General features: G+C 35.3%; 1 protein-coding gene across 5 annotated transcripts in view; it reads left to right on the top strand.

The window, feature by feature from the left end:
* The window catches only part of rgs12b (regulator of G protein signaling 12b), a 233183-nt gene that overhangs the window by 153447 nt on the left and 54215 nt on the right, over positions 1–25521 (top strand). For all 5 annotated transcript variants that reach the window (XM_039751636.1, XM_039751635.1, XM_039751633.1 and 2 more), the window contains 6 exons: positions 9079–9248; positions 10436–10528; positions 15814–15957; positions 19290–19469; positions 20126–20276; positions 23984–24081. In XM_039751636.1, coding sequence (XP_039607570.1) covers positions 9079–9248; positions 10436–10528; positions 15814–15957; positions 19290–19469; positions 20126–20276; positions 23984–24081 — 836 coding nt within the window. The remainder of the gene's footprint in view (positions 1–9078; positions 9249–10435; positions 10529–15813; positions 15958–19289; positions 19470–20125; positions 20277–23983; positions 24082–25521) is intronic.

Below are 25521 nucleotides of genomic sequence, written 5' to 3'. Positions count from 1 at the left end.
GTCAATGAGCTATGTTTATATATTTAAAAAAAAAAAAAAGTGTGAGCCAAAGTAAAGTTCAAAGCAAATAATTGGTGTAAATTAGAATATTTTATAATGTTTCATTTTTTGTGACCAATTTGTTAAATGTACAATCATAAACAAATATATTAGTATTTGTATTGTTTATATATTCAGTTTGAAACATTTCCAATAACGAATTGAACAAAGCAAAACAATTTCTACAATATAAATGTGATATTTTCTGTATTACATGTGAATGATGAGTGAGAGAATCATTAGTGACAGAAGTTTTCTTGCTGATAATGATGAAGTTTGACTAAAAAAATCATAAGTGATTCGAGTGGAGACTCTTGATTCAGGCAGATTTGTGCATGCGTTTTATACATCTACTGGCCTCAATGAAAAGAACGATACTAATGACATCATGCAGGAAATGCATGCACTTTAGCACTCCCAGTGAGCTCAACTGGATCAGTTTGTTCATTCTTAAGAATCAATTCACTGAAATTAGTTGTTCAACAAGAACGAATCAATCGCAAGTTGCTTCTCCTTACTGCACACTCTAAACATTCAAGGTTGCAGTGTCATATTTCTGGTCATGCATTAGAAAAATATATGAAATAAATATGGAAAGAGAGAGAGAGAAAAATGAACTGAACAAAGGATTTAACAGTTGAAAGAAAATAAGGTTAAATTGCTTTTATGAGTTCAGGATTTAAGTAGCACAAGGTAACTGAATCTTAATGATACATTTGTATATTGTAATGAGCAGACCAACAGAAGATTCTGACATATACACACACGTAGTCTGCTGCAGGTACTTGGCTCCATGTTTTTGGGAAGTGGTTCTGTCTTCTATGATATCGTTCTGTCATTTTGACTATTGCATCACTATATTTCATAACAGCAACAAATAGTGTTTAGATCAGCATTAGAGTCTATGGATATAATATGTATTAAAACACTGCAGCAATGTTCTGACGTGGCATGTTTGCATTTTACTACACTTTAGTTTTTCATTGATGTGCTGTCAAAAGCTGAATGCTGTACAGTTTAGTCCATGGGTCATTGGGCCCATTTACTGATTCTGTTGTTTTGAGTACCAAAATCTGCATCTTCCGTGGCTCTTTATTATCTCTCTTATCAACATCCCCTTTCATTGACTTTTGATGGTGTAAGACACCATTTACTTAAAATGCATATTTTACAATTCATAATTTCATGACCATAAATTATTACAGCGTACCAAAAAACAGCTGCAAATTCTTTCAACCTTATATCTGACACTATTGTTGTAACAGTGAACAACAGCAACAACTTATCTTCCACTTTTACCACTAGTCCACTGATGTCTTTGAATGCCAATGAAAGGTTTTTTTTTTTCCCTTTCAATAGGTTATGTTTATTTTTAACACAATCCGTATGCTCACTGCCCATGTGACATACTTTTATATGTTTAACAGATGTCTTTTTAGGAGACTTTTCAGCTAATGACAGTTTATCTTAATCTGAAGCTTGCTTTCAGTGAGGCCTGTAATTGTTCCCACCACTTTTAACCAAAATTCGCTCATGGTTGTGTTCTGTCTTGTTCAGCAGGACTAATTATGACCAAATATTAATCTTATGCCTGCTTCAATAATAAGTCAAGAAATTAAAACTGTCAAGCAATTAAAATACAGTGATATCCACTCATAAGGTTAGTCTTCTACAAAATATCTGTCGCCGAGGTCCAACAGTGTGGGGAAGATTTTCCATAGAATAAACTAAAATAAAGACAAAAGAGCATTCACAGCAAGTTAGGGATATAAATATGGAGGAATGCAAATATAGAGTAGGGTACAGGGCCATTGTAAAGGAACTGAACATATCTCAGAGATTGGTGGAGTCTATCACACATAAGTGGAAACTACAGACACACTGTTAAGACTTGGAAAACCTGTGTTTCCTCATTAGTCAATTTTTAATTTTTGCAATGGGTTTCTTTTCTGTTTGTGAGAATTTAATATTTTAAAAATTATAAGCTTTGTTTTATGTGTGTGGTTTTTCTTTTAACACCTTTATCTGATTTATTTATTTTTTGTTTATTTTTAAGTGCATCAAGCCACCATTTTAGAATTTTAGTAAGTAGTAATTTGGTCACTAAGAACCATTGTATGTTTGTTGGGGACCACCTTAGAGGGCACACAATGCTCACATCACAAAGACTTTCTTATAAATTCCATTACTCCTTTTTCCATGAGTATAAATTTAAACTGTGTAAAAGTGTTGATTTAGCACTTTGGGTCATGAGTAACAAGTTTCCAAGTCTCAATTCGATTCTTGGTCTTAGTGCTGGTTAAATTGTTGTGTTCTTGTTATTAACTCCTGGCAATTGTTTTTTGACCACAATGATGGTTAAGTCCTTGTGTTTTTTATAGCATTCCATAGTCTATTTATAAATCTGCTTGTTTCAATTTCTGTCTTGCAAACCATATACTTCCTCCTGGTATGATATGATTTCTCCCTGGTGCAACTTTCAGGCCATGCCTTGCAAAGGACACATTGAGCTTAAAGTTAGGGCAAGAGTAGAGTGTGGGGTGCAGAGAGGGGAACTAGTGGAAGAGTATTGTTGTGCTTGGGGCAAATTTCCGAGTTTACCCACACTATAGTCAGAGACCAGGGCCCATTCATTTGTTATGCAGTCTGTGTTCTCCCTTACATGTTTTTTTTTTTAATTAATAAACACCTTTTTTGATATGTATTTGAATTTTCTTGTGAGTTGAAGGTGGAATACAGAGAGGTGTCCTCCCCATCATTCTAGAAATACAAAGGTGTTTTTGTATTACAAACGCTCTGTGATAATGCAGCCTTATACCAAAGTGAGATGGAAATGCGTCATACAATATATTTGTTTTATATGATGAACAAAGCTTTAGTTTATCATTTTTGTTTGAAAATTATTTGTCATTATTTTAGAACTAAAGACGTAGTTTTTTTTTTTAAACATTTTAATATGTTAAAGGACAGGATTAAGTCTGTATTCTTTGCAGCATATGTGTGACACCATTTTTTGATTTGCTTAAATTTTTATTGTTGTCAAGTCATTTTCTAGTGCACTTTTTTTTGATACCAAGATATTAGTGATGCATGTTCCTGTGGCAACAGATATCCACTAACCCCCCGCCCCCCACTGCTTTAAATAATTTATCAGGCTCTCTTAAGAGCTTTGTCTTGGTCACCTTATCTGTCTCCTTTGCTGGAGGCCACAGGAGTGCAAATCAATGTGCCTAAGCTGCATGACTGCTGGTGCTGAACTATAGAAAAGAATGTGCCTGCCTGTGGTAACTTTGGATAAAGTGGAAAACTGCATAATGTTAGATAGCCTGGAGGAGGGTAGACTTCCTCCCTCAACTGTGAGGGATTTCAAATGATTGTGCTATGGATTCTGGAGGATGGCTCCCTGTAAACGGTTTGAGGTATTTGGTAAAGTGGAATCACACTGGGTCTTATCAGCTTTACCCAGGTATTTGAAATCGAATGATTATTTTATTTTTATATATACAGGTTGTTTTTTTTTTTTGTTTTTTTTTAAGCAAACTTTTAAATGTACTGTTATTAAATTTATATTTGGAAACCACCGTTAAACTGTGAGGTTATATGCATTGGTCATATTTTTCGTGAGTAAAATGATAAATTATGAATAATGATAATCATAAAAAGCCTTTAATATACAGTATGTTAGCACATATTGACCTATGTTTATTCAGTCTAAACATTTATGTTCTGCATATGTTTGCATAAGGCTTGTCTGTCGCAGTTAATAAACCTTACCTGACAAATATTGGATGCTAAGGAAAACCATAAAGATTTAATAAATGTTTAAACTAAGTAGGAGAGATTTTTGTAATATTTGGCAAAGTCTTTCTACTGTTGAACTTACACTTGGCAATCACTATTAAAAGAAATGCCTAATTAACAGTGTGGTTAATTGTTTTAGTTATAAAATGTATACCTCATTAAATTTCAAAGACAAGTAATGGTACTATAAATATTTTTAAATGGTTTAAATTAGAGTACAGCTATTGAAAAACAGTAGACTGTGCTAATTAAAAATTGAAGCCTATGGCTAAATATTGGTATAGTCTCCTCAGCATATTTCTATTTGTTTTGATATTATATGTGTGTAATTGGGATATTACTTGATAACGGATTAAACATTAAAGGATTTATAAAGTGGTGGGGGGCTGGTTCCTCAGTACCTCCGCCAGGACGCTTGGTGGCAGCCTCCCTGGCAGACAATGATGCCTCTGTTTCCCACAGGGCTCCATGGGAGATGGAGTTCTCCACAGCCCTGTTGGGATCTGGGGTGGCCGCCAGGGAGTGCTGCATGAACCAGCCTTGATAACTGTACAGCCCCGCCTGGAAGTGCAATCAGGAACAGGTGATCAAGCACCTGGAGCACTTCCGGGTGGGCCATAAAAAGGACCGACAACCATCACTCGGGGCCAGAATCGGGAGGAAGAGGATGAGGTTGCCAGGGAGGAGTGGTGGTGCCAGAAGAAGGGTTGTGTTTTGTTACTGTGAGTGCTTTTGTGACTGTGTTGTGCCTGGAGGGATTACGGGGAAGATGTGCCCACCAGCTGAAGCAAAATAAAGTCTTTGTGTTTTTACACATGCATCTGTCTGAGTCTGTGCCAGGTCGGGTGCTTTTATCACTATATATATATATATATATATCTATATATATATATATATATATATATATATATATATATATACTAATAAAAGGCAAAGCCCTCACTGACTGACTGACTCATCACTAATTCTCCAACTTCTCGTGTAAGTAGAAGCCTGAAATTTGGCAGGCTCATTCCTTTCAGCTTACTTACAAAAGTTAGGCAGGTTTCATTTCGAAATTCTTCGCTTAACGGTCATAACTGGAACCTACTTATGTACGTATATAAGGCCATAGCCTGCAGCTCGGTCTCCGTGTGAGGCGGAGTTGCGTCCCTCATCGTCACATCTCCCACGTAATTGAGTGCCTGCCCAAATAAGGCCGTCTGTCGGCAGCAATCCAGTAGACATGCTGCCGCTAAATATTCATGGGTGAAGGATTGTGCTTATGCAAACAAAGATGAGATAGTCAGGGATAGACTAGTGTTTGGCACAAACTCAGCGAAAGTGCAAGAGAAACTTTTAAGTGGCAGGTCTTAGCTAACATTAAATAAAGCCGTGGACATGGCTAGATCGCACGAGATAGCACAAGCACAGCTGAGAACCTTCGATGCATGTACTCCGAGCGGCTCACGTGAACTGACTGTGAACGCAGTACGCAGAGAACAAGGAAGAGCTCCAAAGAGCGCTGAACAAAAAACGCATTACACAATTGAGAAGGCAGCAAAAGAATATGAAGTGAGTGACTCATACTAGCATATTCATAAGTGCAGCTACTGCAGAAACAAGGCACGGTGTAAGCCTTAAGTTTAAATTAAGTTCATAGACAGGCTGCCGCTGGCGTTTTGTCATGCCTACGATGAGTACGATATTCGCGAGCTACAAGTTTAATGAAAAGATGCAGGGTATAAACGAGACTTTTGATCACTTTGTAACGAAGTTAAAATTGCTGTAACAGAGTTAAAATTGCTGGTGGACTGTGCTTATGCAAACGAATAGAAAAGCAAGGTGTAAAGCTTAACTTTAAATTAGGTTCATAGACACGCTGCCGCTGGCTTGTCATGCCTAAAACAAATACGATATTTGCAAGATACAAGTTTAATGAGAGGATGCAGGGTATAAACGAGACTTTTCATCACTTTGTAACAGAGTTAAAATTGCTGGTGAAGGACTGTGCATATGTAAACTAAGATGAGATGGTCAGGGATAGAATAGTGTTTGGCACAAACTCAGCAAAAGTGCGAGAGAAACTTTTAAGGGCCAGGTCTGAGCTAACATTAAATAAAGCCATGGACATCGCAACATCGCAGAAACCTGTTATCTTTACAACAGTTGACAAACATGGAATATAACTTGAACACAACACATCCTTCAAATACGAACCTGATTGAAAGAAATAATGATAATCAAATCCTTGATGACAGCAACACTCATAACAATGACAAAACAATTACAATGACAGTCATGTTACGTTATTTTCAAAATGTTTCCTTTTCTTTTTCATAACCTCTTTAACACACTACTTCTCCGCTGCGATGCGCGGGTATTTGGTTAGTATATATATAAATAATAGTATTATAATAAGAGACACTGGCTAAAGAAGGTTAATCTATGAAATAGTTGGCATGTAATTCCAGATTGATAACATGAGGGGGATCTCAGTCAAGGGTAAGCCAACTTTGTTGTTCAGCAAAATATCCCAACAGCTTACTGTGGGAGACAGGCAAACAAACACCAATGGAGAGTCTGTAGTTCTGAATTGTTGACAGTTGCATGACAGGTTTAGTTATTTAATTTGACACCCTTGAGAGTACAGAAAAATTGTGTTAAGTTGACATATGCAGTCAGATTTAGAGCCACAATACATTAACCGTCTCATGATTATGTATTTTAGATGTATAATAAACTGGAATATAATTTTATATTTCTAATGGTGAAGTCATTCATGATGTTTTATTCTTTGCTTCAGCGATTTAAACTTCCATTGAAAAAATTATATTTTTTTAAAATTTAACATTTAATCAATTAGTACATTTCATCTTCTTACCAGCATTTAAAAATGGAGGCTTTTAGGAGGTAAGTGAGGTGTCTACAAAATAATGAAAGATTTGTTGCAGACTGGAATTTAAAGAAACAGCTAAGAATCAATGGTAAATGTAATATTACTTGGAAATTTAGGCATGCCATTTAGCAGTCATTTGAACAGTTCTGTGAGTAAAGGAAAATAAGCAAAATGTAATGTTCACAACTTTAATCTCCCTTAAACTTGTCCAGTTAAGGCTGGTATATACAAAATGCATTTAGTTTAAGAGGCATATCTAACATTTATATCGTTCAGTGCATATTCTTTATGAATACCTTTAACCAATAAAAGTCTATTTTAATTTAACTGATCAAAGCCAAAGTACAAGCCCTGTTATGTTATCTTTCCTTGTGTGCTTAGTGGATGCTCACAGTAGATGTCATAGCTTTCGGTAGTTAGATTTAGCATGCACTTTTGACAAGGGCTGTCCAGGCCTGTCAGAATAGGCCACTCAATTGTAATTCCAAAAAAAGTTTATTTAAAAAAAAAAACAAAGACCGGCACAGTGAGTACTTAAGAAAGACAATTTGAAGTAAAAAATCTATTAGAATAAATATATATTGTTTGGCTTTGTTTTAGTTTATCTTATTCTGATACTGTACTCTGTGTAAAAAGATAACATAAATATAGTATCTATTTTCATCTGAGCTTTGCTACACTCTTAGATTTTAAATGTAAGCTAAAATACTTAATCATATAATAAATATTCAAACATTAGGTTTTTCTGAGATGCACCTCTCTGAGATACAATATGTTGCATAAGAATTGCTGAATAATATACAAGTTAGTACAGTTTTAATTTTCTATTGAATCTCCCTAGGTTCTATCTATTATACGGTTTTTTAGTCTCTTTTGCTATTTAACCATGCATTTATTTTCTGATCTGCCTAATCCTGTTTTTGGAGTAATACTGTGGCATCAGGTTCAGGACAAGCACCCAGCTCTGAACTAGAAATCTGAACATGTAAACTCTGTTACAGACAGAAACTAAGCCAGTTTTCAAACATCGCCCAATTCATTTGTTAAGCAACAACCACATCACTACACAATTATCTTGCTTGTATCAGAATTGTTTCATAGAAAACTTTAAACTGCATAATTTTAGTTCACATATGTTTTATTTAATTTTAACATACACTTCCCCATTAAAGCATTAAGTTTTGTCATGCTTGACCCTCCTACATAAATTAGTTGATAAATGATGAAGCCTCGTAAAGGAGTTAAACATAGTCTCAGATTTCAAGAAAATTTAGAATGCTATATGCTACTATGGAAAAATTAGGTCTTGAGATATTAATCACTTGGAATTTTGATTACTATTTCCTTAAGTAATCAAATAATCACCACTAGTAGCTAAAAGTGCTTAAAAATTGTATGATTGTTTTTATTTACAAATATAGTAATAACTAATACACCAGATGCACATACATATATGCATATCTTTAAATATACTAACTTGTTAATATATTTTAATGCTGCCAGTACTAGAACATTAATGAGTACTTGCTAAGCCAAGTTTTTAGCTGAAGATTGGAAAGCAAAAATATATTGAAAATGTAAGTCAAAATTTAGTAGATGTACCCCATTCTTCTGTAGCAGACTGCTAATCAGTTAACCAGATAGTTGATTAATGTTGTATGAAAGCTGGGTACATCTTCAAGTAAATGAGATAATAAAGGTTTGGTGTATTATTCTTTGTAAGGTGAAACATTGACTTTATTGCTTTTAGGATACTATTCTATTCTACAATTTCTATGTATGTTTCTTGATCCATGGCAGCCCTGTTACATTTCTGTACAAATATGTTTAGTCTGATTATATTATAGGATATCTTGTCATGTCTTTTGAACAATTTTATTTCAGTGCTATGGAATATCTCCCATAAAAAGGTTTTCTGCAACACAGTTAACCCTTATGTAGAAGATAACTTTCAAAGTTCTTGAAAGATTCATGAATATCCACTGCATATGAATAACCTACGTGTACATGTTGCTTTTGGTTTTTCATAATTCAATTAAATTTTAAATCTATTGTAATTATTTACTCTTTATGAATATGAATGAGTATATGTGTTCATTTTCTAATGATGTTTGATTGGTGTCTTATTTTGAGTGTCTACAACTAGACCACAGTGTTGTCAATGCTACTTACTGGTTACAATTCAAATTTACTCTTAAAAGTTTTTAAAATTATGTGTTTACAAAATATGTTTGCAGTTAGAAGATATTAATTTATTACTTTGTGGGACAACGCAATTTTAGTTATTCCTGACTTAATTGGATTTAGTACAGATTAATTCTGTCAGTTTTCTTTTTAATTTGGTAAATATTGTTTTACAGAGTTAAACAGTGTTGATTTGAAGGGTTGTGGCAGCGAGAACAGCCTGAATAGTAATGCGAGTCTGCCAAGTGTACAGAGCTGTCGAAGGCACACTGAACGGCGTGTTGCTAGCTGGGCAGTCTCATTTGAAAGACTGCTACAGGATCCAGTTGGTGTTAGGTACTTCTCAGTAAGTTGGTTTCTATCTTTCTAAGCTATTTATTTATTTTATTTTATTTTTTACTTGAAGTCTGTACCTAGCATGTAACATGTAATCTACATTTGATGATTAGATAATTATTCAATATTATTACATCTCCTATAGGCATTGCTAAACATTCCCAGGAAATCAAGTAGTACTAGGGTGTTGTGCCATGTTAGCCATTATGAATGTAGTCAAGCAAAATGACATTTTATGACTTTTATTGACTGACTAAAAGATCACAATATGCAAGCTTTCAAGGCAACTCCCCTGAAGAAGGGGAGTTGCTTCGAAAGCTTGCATATTGTAATCTTTTTAGTTAGCCCGGAAATCAATAAATAAACTGTGACTTCCATTAAGTGTAAGAAAGCTAATTCCACTAACTTTCTGGGATATTTAACTAGGTATTTCAATAAAACTGGGGTCCTGACATCACCTACTCTATTTCTGGCAGGAAACAATGATTATACCCATATACCTTAGGGTTATTTTTCAGTCAAAGGATATGTGGTGTCCTGTGTTAGAGGGGTTAAAAGAAGTCTTCATTGCTTTTAATATAATGGCTAATCGTAGCGCTTCCAAGAGCTTAAATTACTTTTATATCTGTAGTATGTGTAAAAAGATGCATCTTCATAAGCTTAAGATACTCTTTGCTCCCAAAAATATCCAATCACTTCCATATCATATCTTGCATATCTTAACAACACACCCAGTAGGTGTTTTACTTAAAGATGCAGGCAATAGGTGTGGGTTTTTGAGGCTTACTCTGCAATTTGGAAGAATTCACTCATATGAAATAACATAAAATCTCTGTTAACATAAAATGTCTGTGTCCACAAGACAGCATTACATAGTATTTATTAACCCTGGGGATATTATAACTCTGATCTCCATATGTTTTTAAATACTCTGAGGCAGGTGTGGATCTACCACTGCTCCTGTTCCTAGTGGCTTTCCTCTTAAGTCAGGTACCAGGGTACTTTCCTGTACTTGGTCATTAGAAAATCTTTAAAGAACATTTGATTTGAAGATTTTGGATTTGGATTGGATTTACTTTATTGTCATTCAAACCATACAAGGAGTACACAGCTGAAGAGAACTGCATTTTGTTTGCTTGTGTACATTGGTGAATGTGATGATATATTTTAAAATTTGATATCCCCTTTTTGTTCTAGGAATTCCTTAAAAAGGAGTTCAGTGAAGAAAACATCTTATTCTGGCAAGCCTGTGAGATCTTCAGTCATGTACCTGAGAGTGACAAGAAGCAGGTAATAGTTGTTATGCTGTTATAAACTATACTGTAATTTGCTCTTTACCATTAACAATTAATTGTGGATCGGGATTGGGTATACAAGCATAAAAGACTGAGCTTATAAATACACTTTTCACAGTGTACACTTACATTTCAAAAGTGTTAACATTAATACTTTTGTCCAGGTTTCTGCACAAGGTATGTATTATCCTCTTTAATAAAACCCCTGTGTGCGTCCAGGGGCCTCATGCATAAACGGTGCGTACACACAGAAATGTTGCGTAAGAACTTTTCCACGTTCAGATCGCGATGTATAAAACCTACACTAGGCGTAAAGCCACGCACTTTTCCACGGTACCTCATGCCTTGTCGTACGCAAGTTCTCCGCTCGGTTTTGCAAACTGGTGGCACCCAGCGTCAAAGCAATGGTACTGTTCTTGTGTGATTACTCATTATTTTCATGATGCGGCTTTATAAATACACAGAAACTAACCGCATATTGTTTATTAGTGTAATGCATCTGATTGTAATTAACTCGTAACAATATAATGGTCCAGGGAACAGCCATAGTATTCCAAATACCATAACTGCTTTAGCGTTGTTACTCTCACTACTTCTTCTTCTTTCAGCTCCTCCCGTTAGGAGTTGCCACAGCAGATCATCTTTTTCCATATTACTCTCACTGCACGACTCGGAAGTATTTATATCACTGTATCTGAGTGTGAATCACAGCAGCAGCTGATCGGAAAGAGAATTATCGGTATACAGCTTCAAGGAAACGCTGTCTCAGGCACTGCAAAACGTTTTAAAGCCTTTCCTGTACAGACCTGGCGGTTCAGAAACAGTTTAATCCAAAGAACTTTAAATGCACTCAATCAATTGCTCCTTGTAGAACTGTTTGTACTTATAAGTACAATCACCCCACTGTAAACTTGCATTACAGTTATAATATCTCACAACCTGGGCCACTTTATGAAGCGCGTATTTACATATGATGACGATATCATTTTTAAGGTGAAATGCAGCAAAATATGTTTGTTAAATTATACACATAAAACTTTAACTTCATTTAAATAATCTATATTCTTCACTGGGAGTGTCGTGAAGGATAGAATAATCAAACATGTACTATGAAGATATTTCAATGTTCTTTAAACGTTTTGAAGAATCGGCGCTAAGCTTACAGATGGCTTAACGTCTATTACAGAGCTGATTGTATGGCGATCGGTTACTTGGGGAAAGAAAAGCAAGGACTCTTGGGCGGTCACGCCAATATATATTGAATATAAAACAGAAAGAGAAAATAACAACACAGCTAAAAACGCAGCGACAAATTTCGACAAAAGATAAATGCTTGTCATGAGCACGAGGCTGCTGTGCAGTGTCCACAACGGACGTGGCCATCCACCGTGATAAGCTACCTTACTGACATTGGCCGACGAAGGAGCCACCGATTCTTCCTCTGCCCAGTGCCACCACAAGCCTAGAGCCGCCCCTGAGTACTGCTGCAATAAATTATTTCATCGAAGTGAAACACATGTTTAATAATGTGCTTTAGCTCCTATCATCATGAAAATGACATCACGTATACATCTCAGTATTTTAGTTATTAAGAGAGCTGTAATATCACGAATGTAATGGACTCTGTGTCCAGTTGGAGGAAGAGAGCCGGTTTAAGAAGCAAGTAGTGATTCACACACACAGAGCACATACGAGTAGAAGATCAAATACAAAACAAAGCATTTAACGTGCTACTTTAATTACGATGTGATTTGAGAAACTGGTTAATTAAACGATTTTAAGATGATGTGCGATTTGTGAATGTGAGCTTTCACGTTTCTCCAACACACTATGTCACTCGATCAACTTCCTTTTGTTGATTATACCACGGTTTATTTGAACAAATAGTATGTTTTTCCTTTGCCTCCACTTGGTATTCGCTGAAATTCTTATATTTTCCCCGTGCTTTTCCCATTGTCTTTACACAGAAGGCTGCGCTTAAGGGCGATTTATATTGATTTGCATATTCAAATAGGCGTAATTCTGGGAGGATTTGGGGCGTTACATAATGCGCGTGCACGAGCATTAGTTTTCACGCTGATCGGGATTTATGTAACGGAAGAACGTGGAAGTACACACAGATTCCTGCATCTGGATTTTTCTGTGCATAAGCACATTTCAGCTTTTGTGCTTACGCCATGTTATAGTGCGAGTTCTACGCACGGCGTTATACATGAGGCCCCAGGTGTCCGTGTATGTGTGTGTCTTCTGGTGAAGTGTGCATGCGCGGGGCCACACGGCACGTGTTCAGTCTCTTCCTGTGCATTCCCTGTGTGTGCAGAGAGAGAGGCACACACACACACAGCACACACACACACACACACACACACACACACACACACACACACACACACACACACACGCAGGCAGGCAGGCCCGCGACAGACACACACACACACAGACACACACAGACACACACAGACACACACACACACACACGCATGAGAGAGAGCGAGACACACTCACACACACACACAGGCAGGCCCACATGGGGGACACGCACGCACACACACACACACACACACGCAGGCCCGGGACAGAGTCAGACACACACACAGGCACACGCGTGCATTGTTGCAATGTTACTTTTCTTGGTTGTTTATTAGATTACGGATTTTTCAAATGTTAATTTTTTTCCCTGTGCTTAAAACTCATTAAAAAAGGTGTTTTTAGCGAGCGGGTCGTAAGGCTATAGCGCGAACTCTTGCAGTGTTAGTTTTCTCTGTTGTTCAAGGTTTTCTTAGTGTTATTTAATGTTTTTACATTTAGTTTACTATTACGCTGTGCATTCAATGGTATAATTAACTATATTTGTGCTTAAAGTCTTAAAAAAATATATATATTTACATACAGTTCATACGGTCTGGAACAGATTAATTGTATTTACATACAATCCTATGGGGGAAATTACTTCGGTTCCACTGTATTACTGTCTTACAAAATTACAGGCATTTTACGGAAATACAAACCAGTATTACTGAGAGAGAAAATTAAAGGCACACAATACAGTGTTCCTACTAATGTTTATGCACTACTGTTCTAGCGCCTGTTATTGTAACGGGCTTAATGTCTAGTGTTTTAATATTTTCCAGCCCCACTAAAATATTTTGACCAAGCAAAGAACAGCAGTTAGTGTGCAATAAGTTCATTGTCAACACTGTGTTTTCACAAATCTACTTCCACATTCATGGCAGAAGTGATAGAGAAGCAGTAAAGACATACATCCCGAAACACAGAAAAAATTGCTTTAGAGCACCTTTTGGAAACAAATATTTCCATTCATAAATTGTGGCTTTTTTCCATTTTCCTCTTAAACACTGACCTAGAACTACTAGCCAAACCATAATTTTTGACAAGGTAAAGACTACTGCTAGATATTGAAAGTTAAATGCTGTAAACCACTCTTTTACTTTGTGGATTTTCCAAGGAGGCCTCAGACATAAAACAGGAGGAATAAAGGCACTCTTCCATTCACTTACTTAATGTTTACATGTGGCTGTCTTTGGAACTTATTTGGACTGTATACCATGTATTAAAAATGATTCTGTGTCAGATAGTTGGCTATATATTTGATTGATGTAAAATGAAAAAAAAAATGCACACGTTAGGAAATTTGTTATTAATTTTTATGAAAGTTTATTCAAAGGGGTTTTAAATGAAATGTAAGCATTTGCGATATGTATATTATGTGAATGGTTATATAATTATTAACTTAGTAACCATAGAGTTTGACCACTGAGTATTAATGTCTTACTGAATATCATACCTTTCTGTTTAAACTTTGAGGTACATTCTCTGTGGTAGAAATGTTCCATCTATGGCAACAACATTCTGAAACTTCTCCTGTTCATCATCTAGCTATCAGTCATCTCTTCCAGGCAGTCATTTTTTAGTATGTTGATATACATGACCTTAAAGACATCCAGAAATTTGGCACATAAAACTTTGATCATTTTGTATATTTAATAGATGATGCAACCATTGCAGATAAAAAATGATAACCTTCTATAATATTATTCCACTTCTGGCCACAGCAGTGTCTGAGTTGCACTGTTCTACCTCAGTGGGTGACTTATGGAAAAGTGTGCATCGATTGACTCAGGCAGCACAGGTGGTGCTCATAAATTATTTACCCATTAGAACAATCTAGTTGAGAACAGGCCATTCAGACCAACAAAACTTGCCATTCCTATCCACTTAATTCTTCTAAAGTAACATCAGGCCTTGTTTTGAAAGTCCCTTAAGTCCTACTGTCTACCACACTACTTGGTAGCTTATTACATGTGTCTGTAGTTCTCTGTGTAAAGAAAAACTTCCAAGTGCTTGTGTGAAATTTACCCTTACCAGGTTTTCAACTGTGCCCCTGTGTTTTTGATGAACTCATTTTAATATAACAGTCTTGACCCACTGTACTAATTGCCCTCATAATTGAAAAACAATTAAATCATGTCTAATCATTTCTCCTCTTGATTTTATCCTACCGGTGGTGCTCACTGTTAATAAAGTCCCAAAGTACAAGGCATTCCCACCAGTTATTTTTCAGTTACCCATCTTTCTCTTCAAAGGTAATTTTTTGTTTAATTTAGACATTAATGCTGCCATTAGACCCAGAAAAGACTTCACTTAACAGTAGCAATCTGCTATTTTCTATAGTGATTGGAAATGTTTTTCCAGACTAATACCAATTCCTCCAGCATTGCTGAAGTACAATCCTTGAGACTTCTCTGTTTCTACTTTTGAAAACAGGTGTCATAAATGCTGTAAGAATTAATATAGAAATACAGTATGATGCAGTGTGAAAACTGCCTTAATGTTTTAATTTTGTGCAGTAAAAAGGTAAGGTTACAGCATACTGATACATCTCTACTTAATTTTCTAGCTATCAGCTCATCACTTTTTAGCATTTTCACGTTCAGCCCTTGTTTAAACATAGTAACACTTGTACAGAACAATTTTTTGCTTATTTCTCTGTCAAAGCCAAACTGTAGATGTCAATGCTTGTGCCGCATACTATTCCATTGTGTCCACTCATCTGAATTTTTTTTTTTTTTTTTTTTTACTTATCTCTGCTCTTATTTAATTATAATTTGAATAAAAGGTAGGGGTGATGTGCTTGGTATTAATTGTATATGTGATAGCCCACTCACATACAGTATTTCATTCCTATTTTTGGTCTCTTCAAAAAAAAAATTAAACTTCATGTGATATAATTTGAAGTTGGTTACATGTTTTTCCTTTCAGCTTTCTCAGAGAGCAAAGGAAATCTACAATAGTTTTTTATCCAGCAAAGCTACTACTCCGGTTAACATTGACAGCCAGGCACAGTTAGCAGATGATGTCCTAAATGCTCCACGCCCTGATATGTTTAAAGAACAGCAACTCCAGGTAGGTGATGGCATTTAACATTTGGTTTCTACTTGAGTATGCTGAGCATTTCATTTTATAAATAATGTATGAAGAAGAAATTTTAAAAATCAACAATGCATTTTTATTTTAATTGTAACACTGTGGCACTTTGCTGTTGTCTCAAGACTGTTGGTACATGTGTTTGAATCACATCCCTGTCAATGTCTGTGTGGAGTTTGCACTTTTTCAGTGTGGCTGCATGTTTTTTCCAGGTACTCCAGTTTTGTTCTGCATTGCTAGTATGTTTATGCTGTGTTGATTGGCTATTCCAGATTAACTCCATATGAATGAATAGGTGTATGCACCCTTCAATGGCATCTTGCTTGTGCTTTGTTCGAATGATACACCTAATTATGCCAAAACAGGTTCTAGGTTTTAATTACCCCAAAGGAATATGTGCTTAAATAAATGAGTGGATAGATTTTTCTTTGTGTCATTTACTTACAACATTAAATGTGTTTGAATCATCACAGAACCAAAATAAACATCACTTGAGGTTTCTAGTTTTGTATTCTGATTCATAGGAAATATGACATCTCCAGCTATACAAGAATGCTAATGATACATGCTAAAGGTTTCTTAGCAAAAATGCTAGAAGGCATCTTCATTTTTGTGCCTAGCACATTGTGAAGTACTATAGCAGAGAGAAGAAAAGAGAAGGTTGAAGTCCATGCATATGAGTGAGATGTGATTGTCTCCAGGCAAAACCTTATATCTAAGGATGCAGTAACTCCTGTGGTATTCCAGATAAGATGCTTGAGAAGGCAGTGTATTCTCAAGGAGCTAAATAAAGCTATTAAATGAGGCAGGGCTACCCCTGGTGTTGGCGGACCACATGTTATAATAGTTGTGTTTTTTAAATAGGTTTTTTTTTTTCTTTTAATTATCTAGTTTGTGTAATGCATGACTCATAAAGGACTATAAGTTATCTAGAAAGAGTGCTTTCTGTCACATAAGATAAAAGAGACCATTGTTATTTATATCTGTTTTTATACTAGACACACTAAAAGTTGTTTTATATTAAAATTACTCTCCATACAATGAATTGCAATTGAAAATACAGATTTTTTTTGAGTTAAATGCCTTCAAGTGAAAAAGCAAGTCGGCATTAATTTTTTAACATACCAGAGATAATCATGAATGCCACTCTTTCATACAAAGAAAGAAATCTTGGTGGTATACATGCATTTTCTGGTGTTTTTATCTTGACCAAACAGGATTTTCCGTAAGGCAAGACTGTCTAAAATTGACATAAGAATATTGCACTTTCCATATGTTTACAGTGCAGCAAAGTTCTGAATTAGAAGGCAGTTTGTACATTTATGAGTTAGACTTTTCATTATTTTCTGTTTCCTCTCATGGTCCTAGATTGGTTTAAACTCGGTAATGTAACGTAGCATATCCTCAAGGGGGCTGGAACCTACAGTGGTGCTTGAAAGTTTGTGAACCCTTTAGAATTTTCTATATTTCTGCATAAATATGACCTAAAACATCATCAGATTTTCACTCGAGTCTAAAAGTAGATAAAGAGAAACCAGTTAAACAAATGAGACAAAAATATTATACTTGGTCATTTATTTATTAAGGAAAATGATTGAATATTAGATATTTGTGAGTGGCAAAGTATGTGAACCTTTGCTTTCAGTATTTGACTCATGAACATGAACATTAGCTAATGTGAGAGAGTCCTTCGGTTGCTTAGAAGTTACCCTGGGGTCCTTTATGACCTCACTGACTATTACACGCCTTGCTCTTGGAGTGATCTTTGTTGGTCGACCACTCCTGGGGTGGGTAACAATGGTCTTGAATTTCCTCCATTTGTACACAATCTGTCTGATTGTGGATTGGTGGAGTCCAAACTCTTTAGAGATGGTTTTGTAACCTTTTCCAGCCTGATGAGCATCAACAACTCTTTTTCTGAGGTCCTCAGAAATCTCCTTTGTTTTTGCCATGATACACTTCCACAAAAGTGTTGTGAAGTGCAGACTTTGATAGATCCCTGTTCTTTAAATAACACAGGGTGCCCACTCACACCTGATTGTCATCCCATTGATTGAAAACACCTGACTCTAATTTCACTTTCAAACTAATTGCTAATCCTAGAGGTTCACATACTTTTGCCACTCACAAATATGTAATATTCGATCATTTTCCTCAATAAATAAATGACCAAGTATAATATTTTTGTCTCATTTGTTTAACTGTTTTCTCTTTATCTACTTTTAGGACTTGAGTGCAAATCTGATGATATTTTAGGTCATATTTATGCAGAAATATAGAAAATTGTAAAGGGTTCACAAACTTTCAAGCACCACTGTATCTTGGCAGCAATGGGCGCAAGGCAGAAAACCACTGTCTACTGCTGGACCTATCACAACCACTCTACTCTGAAGGCTGCTGGTTCAAAATTGCCAATGAACCCTGCCTGCATACATATGGGGGAGTAGAGGGAAGAAAACCTACACAGACACGGGTAGACCATTGCCGAATTCTCTTAAGATTTGAACCCAGGGGACTGAATCCCTGTAGTAAGCAGTAAGCAGCCTCACTACAGTACTTTGTGCCCCCTAGTACTAAAATTGCTATTTTTTTTCCTAAGTTGCCTTGTTACAAATGAGTTTCTAAAAGAGTCTACATGTACACTGCAATGGATGGGCATCTTATGCTGAGTTGTTTTTTTTCTGCATACTTAACACAGACAAAAGGTCTTCTTCACTGCACTCTTAAACTGGATAACCTTGTAAAGGAAAATGATTCCCCTTTCTCCACTTGTCCCCTTTAGGCTCAGAGTATTGGTGGTTTTTATTCTGACAAGAGGCAAATTTAGTTAGCTGATTACACAGCCCATATTGTGATCATGCTTCAAATCACAACTGTAATCTTGGTCCAGGAATCACAAATACTCACCCATTCCATTAGAAATGTAAAACATTTTAAAGGCAGTGGAATCATTCAGATGATCAGTCTCTTTAATATCTTATGGCTAAGTTCAGATATCTCATCTAGATATACTTACCCTTTAAGTGAAAAAAGTGATTCCTGGTGTCTGTCTTGAATACACTTTATTTAGATCATTGTCCTTTCACCTTCATCAAGGCCTAGATTTAGACCCTCGTGTTGCCTTCTCTCTTTTAAGAACAAAATGTTTTAGCTCCATTAGCCTGTCTGTTTTAGTAAGTTGATTGCTTGAAACTCAGGTGTAATATTGGCAGTGCTTTTAGTCAATATATAAAAGTTGAGTATTTTGTTTTTGTAGAAAAGATTGCAATACATGTGTGAAATGTGATATTCTATGCCAATTATATCTCCAGATCTTCAATCTTATGAAGTTTGACAGCTATACCAGGTTTCTGAAGTCTCCACTCTATCAGGAGTGTATGCTAGCAGAAGTAGAAGGCAGACCCCTTCCTGATCCTTGTCAGGTTCCTAGTAGTCCAGCTTCTAAGAACAGTATCAGCTCTGAACGCTCCAACATATCTACACCAAAAAAGGTACATAACATCTATTATTAAGAATTAAATTCTTTATTGGTTTTATCTAATGTCTAAATCATGACCAACTAATTCCATCTTTCTTCCTTAGGCAGATAATCAAAATTACTCTGGGCATTACTTTTATTATTTTCTTTAATTATAGTATATTGCAGAAAAACATCAGCTTTAAGTGTTAATGATCAATAAAGTTGCAATCTTTTAATAGTCCGATATGAGGGTTTCTTGGCAAGTTACTTTAGAATTTTAAATTATTGTATGTAATTAAGGTGCACTCCCACATTAGTATCAAGTGATAGTAGCTATAAATATGTACAGTATATGTCTTGTTTGTGTTTGTTGCTCTTAATCTAATTTTAAGCATTTTGTGCACTTGTTTCTCCTGTTATTGATTCAAGTGATTTTGTACTATTGATTGAACACATACACATTCAAAAATGTATTAAATGTGTATTTAATTCTGAATAATTTTCATTACTTTGTTCCATCTGTTTCAACCTTTTATAATATTTTAAGTCATGTGTGCTTTAAAACATTGTTTTCAGTAAATTATTAAAATGCATTTGACTTTTTTGGTATGTCCTTCAAATTAAATCTCCCTTTACTATAGTATGTTTATGATATTGTACTTCATTGTCTTTTAATGAACTTTATAGCCAAGTAAGAAGTCTAAATCTGGGAGATCACTGAATGAAGAAGATGGAGAAGATCATGCAGATAAAAAGAAAGGACCATTTTCTTTGTGGACTCGTAACAGGAGCTTTGGGAAAGGACACAAGAAAAGAGAAAATGGAGATTTCCGTAGTAGTAAGTGTATAATGTCTTGTGTAATTAATTATTAATTCATATAAATAATGCAGAGTTTTTGATAAGTTAAGATTATTTTTTGTTCATCCTAAACTTCAAGTATGATTTTTAAAAAAAGCTGAAAATTTTGCTGGAGGAGTGTCAATTTGTGAATTTTTCCTACAATCTCATTCAAATATAATTACTGCTATTACTTATACAGCAGTATAGTGATTTTTAAACATTGCTTTGCATATTATTTACGTCAAATAATATTTTCCTTAGCTTTTAAAGGAGTTTAAACAGTGGGGAATTTATACAGTGCATTTCTAAGAGAAAGTTTCTAAGCTTTCTCCAGTACAGGATCCAAGGAGCTTCTCCTTCTAGCTGTTGATGGTAGGCAAGACTCAGACTTGGAAAAGGTGACAGTTCATCAAAATGAACACTCATATTTACGTTTTCAAGGGACCAATTTAAAGTTGCCATTCATCCTAGAAATGTGTCTCTGGAGTGTGGGTGAAAGAGCATTTAAACACATTGGAAAACTACTCAGTTATACATGGTGAGTCAAAAGTTTGGAACTATCTAGATATAGTTGAGATCCCTAATGTTAACACTGAAATAACCGATACCATTCTGCATTAGACCAATGGGTGTATCTGTGAAAATGCTTCTGGAATCCTGAAAATGTCAAATTTGAATTTAAATTACATGAACCAGTTTTGTAACTATTAAACAGTTTTAACATTTTTTTGTATCCCCAATGAAATTCAATGGTGAAGTCTGTGTGGTGTTGTTTTTATTTATTTATTTATTTTTTTAAATCTTTGTTGGTTATTGGGCTAGGCAATTTTTCTCAAATCAGGTAATCTAAATGAGTGTTTTAAGGTGGCGTTCAAACATGAAAATCATGCTTTTGAGTTTTTTTTTTTTGCTTTTTTTAATTAACCAAATGGTACAGTTAAGAGTTCTGCAAGCTCCTCAGTTTAATCAGCTGGTAACATATGTACAGTCAAAATATTATTTCAAAGATTTTGACGAGCAGTACTTATCTTATAAATGAGCTAGTTCCAAAGTCACCTGGAATTGGTTTAGATATGAACGACCTGTTGAACAAACTAATATAAAGTGCAAAGTTTGCACCACCAATTTATTTCAGCATTTAAAACAAATGGCAGAATGGAACCAGTATGAGAAAGAAACTGTCCCCAAATGACAGGTTTGATGTATTTTTTCGCCCTGTAATATATCCTGTTAGACACCATGATTGCCTTTGGAGCAATCAGAGCGCACTTGAATGAAGCGACTCCTTTACAGGCATGTCACCCCATAAGCTATATGTAGTCATAGCCAGATCGTGGCTTAGTTGACATAGGCGATCACTTTCAGTTTTTTTTTTTCCCCCCCATATGTCATTTGCCTTAGGTGGGTTGAATGACAAAAAGTGGTTACTATTTAAGTGTGAGTTGTCTGATTGATTTTTCTCTTAATTAGTGAAATTTTGTAGGTAGCCTATCAGTTCAACTTTTAACTGTGGTACCTGATTGACAACTAGTGCCACGTGCTTACCTTTCTGTGTGAGTGACATCAAACAGCCCAAATATTAGTCCATTATTTTAGAGCGTACACCTAATTTTAGCCATGAGGAGTAAACGACTCTAATTATTGCCACACTGGAGAAAGAACACAGGATTAACGAGGAGTTTGTAGTATTCATTCCAGCAACAGAGACAAAAGGAGAAATTTTGTCTTCTCTTGTCCTGGATAGATTTGAGGAAATAAATATTCAGTTTGATAATTGTAGAGGGCAATCATTTGATAATGGGTTCAAAACGAAGGGGAAGCACAAAGGTGTGCATGCCAGACTGCTGAGCTTTCTTTGTGCCATGTGCTGTCCACACCCTAAATTTAGTGGCAGCTGGTGCACGCAGAAGCTCAAGAGCTGACATTGTCTTTTTTTGGGTCATCTGCAAAAGTTTTAAGGCGCAGCTGCACCTCAATAGTTGGACTGTCACGATATATGCTTGTATTGCGCTAGCCTGGGCCCCACAGCATAACTTTGAAAAGGGCACTAAATTGGTTGGAGCCAGTCATGTCTGTCCTTACAGTAGAGGTAAGAAGAGACAAAAAAGAAAAAGTAAAGTAAGGTACAAAGGTAGTATAGGGAAAAGCAGTGAGGGCTGTTAGAAAAAAAAAAGTTGAGTTTAAGGAAAGGTCCCTGTAAGTGATGTGAAGGCCTTGGGGAGACCACAGAGAAGAAGAATGAGGGCTGCAAATGTAAAAACTAATTACAAAGGAAGTTCAGAAAAGTCTGAACAGAAAGTTTTTTTCTTTTTTTGCACCTTTTTTATTGAGAATAAAAATATATTTTAATTTGTAGAAAAGATACAATTGTGCTTTCCGTTTGCAAAAAGTCAACAACCTTGTTGTTTTTCTTTTCTTAATAATAGTTACATTTGATTTCTATGATGAAATAGTCAAATACAGTACATTGTGAACTATCTTGCCCCATTGTCCAGCTATAATTGGTTTTGACATTTACGTATCACATTGCACACATTAAGAAAATATGCTAAGAGTGATGCAAGCATAAACTGAGACTATTTTACAGAATGTGTTCAATGTGCTGCCCCAGTTGCAGGTGTTTATCCAGGTCATCTTAAACAAATTGAAGATCTTTTTGGATACTATGACAAGTTTCAGTGAGAGCATGCATTCAACTGGTATAAATTCTGAATCTTTGTTGAATACACCATCCTTTTTAAATTTCTCCAGGATTGAACATCAAGGTAGAATTAAATCGGGGGACCTAGCCAACCACTCATTTGGTTCACTCCAGCTAATCTTGTGGCTGGGAAACTGCATATCCAGCCATGTATATACAGCTACACCACAGCATCTCGTTTGAAGAACTCTGAAAACTTTCCTTCTTCATTTAACAAGGAAGACATGATGGTCACCTGCAACACATTCCGATAAATGTCACCATTCAAATTCCCCTATGTGAATATTGGCCCAACAAAGTAAGTGCCTTAGATTCCATTCACAGAACTCTGCACATGTACCTGGATCATCTCCAAGCAAGTGTTGTAGTGTTGATTGAGTACACGCATGATGGAGCTTTGACTGAACCAACATTCCCGTGGTACTTGTTCTTTTCTGAGAGCTTTTAGCAAATGTGGCCAATATCACATTTAATGACTTTCTATTTATTGCTGTTCTTGGCCATCCACTTCATTTTTGGTCATCAACGTTCCTGTTTCTTTAATTTTTTTAACAGCTCTCATCTTTTGCCCGTGGCATCACTTATCCCTGCCAATATCAAAAACAATGTTTGTTTTTTTTTTGTTTTTTTTTTTTTAAATCAGTCCCCATAAAGTAACTTTAATGGGTTAAACTTCATAATCAAAAAAAATAATTTAACATTGAATCTCTTTTGAAATTTTAAACATGGTCTTATGACCCATTTGAAATTATTGAGTTGAATTCAAGATTGATGGTGGAGGTGGAGGGGTGTTCATTACCTAACACTCACATTGATCTAATGTAAATTGGTATCTGTTAGATCCATCCTATATTAGACATCTTAAAATATTTGGATTGTTCCAGACCTTTGACTTTAACATATGTATGTCTTAAAAAGAAGTCCTGACCATGTAGGTATTTTAAGAATAATTCATTTGTTTTTCACAAATTTAAATTTATTTGGTTGCTGTCATTGTTTATAGATTTCTCAAGCAGTAATGGTCGACGTGAATCTCAAGGTTCTTCTTCTTCTGGAGCTAGCTTGGATTTGGCAAACCCAGTTTCACTAAGTAGGAATGAGGTTAGTATTTCCAGATGAAAGAATTACATTTTACATGTACATTGCATCAATAATATCCTGAAAAGTATTTTGTTAATGACGGTTGGTCAGTAAATATCTGTGAAATATTTGATTGTGCAGTTTGTCAGCTTAAGGTGGTGATTTAGACAAAGATTAGAATTGTTTTTCAACATGTACCTCATCTGATAGATAATTCCCATCCAATACTATAATATGTAATTGGTCATTTCAGGACATAATGCTGTATCTATGATCAATAATCTTCAAGTAAAATTGTGGTTCAAAATTAACTTACTGATAGCAGACTAGCATTTCACATCCATACTACTGTCATTAGATAAAGCACATGTGAATTTTATATTCTAAATATAAGCCCATAGTTTTCTTAAAGAGAATTTTAATAGCATGTTCATTATATCAAATCATTCAGATTTCAGCTCTAAACACCATATATAAAATCGCTGGCATTATTAAAGGAAAATCACACCCAATGATATTTTTTTTCTATACGTTACCCCATGTAGCAAGCAATATCAAAATCCAAACAATATTTTAGTACAAAATAGATGTTTTTAAAATTTTGGAAGCATGCAAATGGATGACTTCACATGTGGATTATATGACACAATAGATGTGAGATTTTTTCATGGACATTTTGACGTTATTTGCTGTTGTCCCAACACTGGTGACCATAAACTTGTATTCTGTCAGAATCTTTCATATCTCTTTTTAGCATGAAAACACAAGATTAAACATTTTTCTAAACCATCACTACAAATTACATAGCGCTAAGTAACATTAAAAATATATTTGTTTGGGTGAGGTATTCCTTGAAATGCAATGTTTAGCAGCTGTAAACTCCTTGGTCAGCATTGATCTTTAACTGGTAATTTTTAATGGAAGACATAATGCAGGTAGCTTATCTAAACTACGGATCAGCTTTTTATTTTTCCTGGTAATGTCTGTGAACAATATTCTCAACTCTCCCTTAAACTCAAAAATATTTGTGAAATTTAGTTTCTTAAAAAATACTTGGCTTAGCACCACTGATATTTCCAATAAGTGGTCACTATGTTTCCATGAACATAAATTTTAAACTGGCAATGTTACTCTTTCATAGCAGTAAGAGGGTGTTACATTTTTTGTTGGTTAATGATGGACATTACTTAATTTAATAGGCAGTTCTAAGTACTCACAAATGTGGGAATTACTCTGTAAACTCTTAACACTTGAAAAATATTTTTTTACAGTATGTGCTAAATGCTTCAGCATTCGGATTCTACATTTTTATTTTCTTTCCACTTCACTGCTGTATGATTTCAAATATACAGTGTACACATACAGAAGCAGGATGACTGATATTTTTTTTCTTTGACACAGTTTTATTTGGGCCCAAAAACCTTCTAAGAATGTACAATTTTTATTAAAACAAGTAAGTCA

This window comes from Polypterus senegalus, chromosome 4 (assembly GCF_016835505.1).
Source record: "Polypterus senegalus isolate Bchr_013 chromosome 4, ASM1683550v1, whole genome shotgun sequence".
Taxonomy (NCBI): Eukaryota; Metazoa; Chordata; class Cladistia; order Polypteriformes; family Polypteridae; genus Polypterus; species Polypterus senegalus.
Note: the sequence above shows the minus strand (reverse complement) of the source record. Positions and strands in the feature narration are given on the sequence as shown.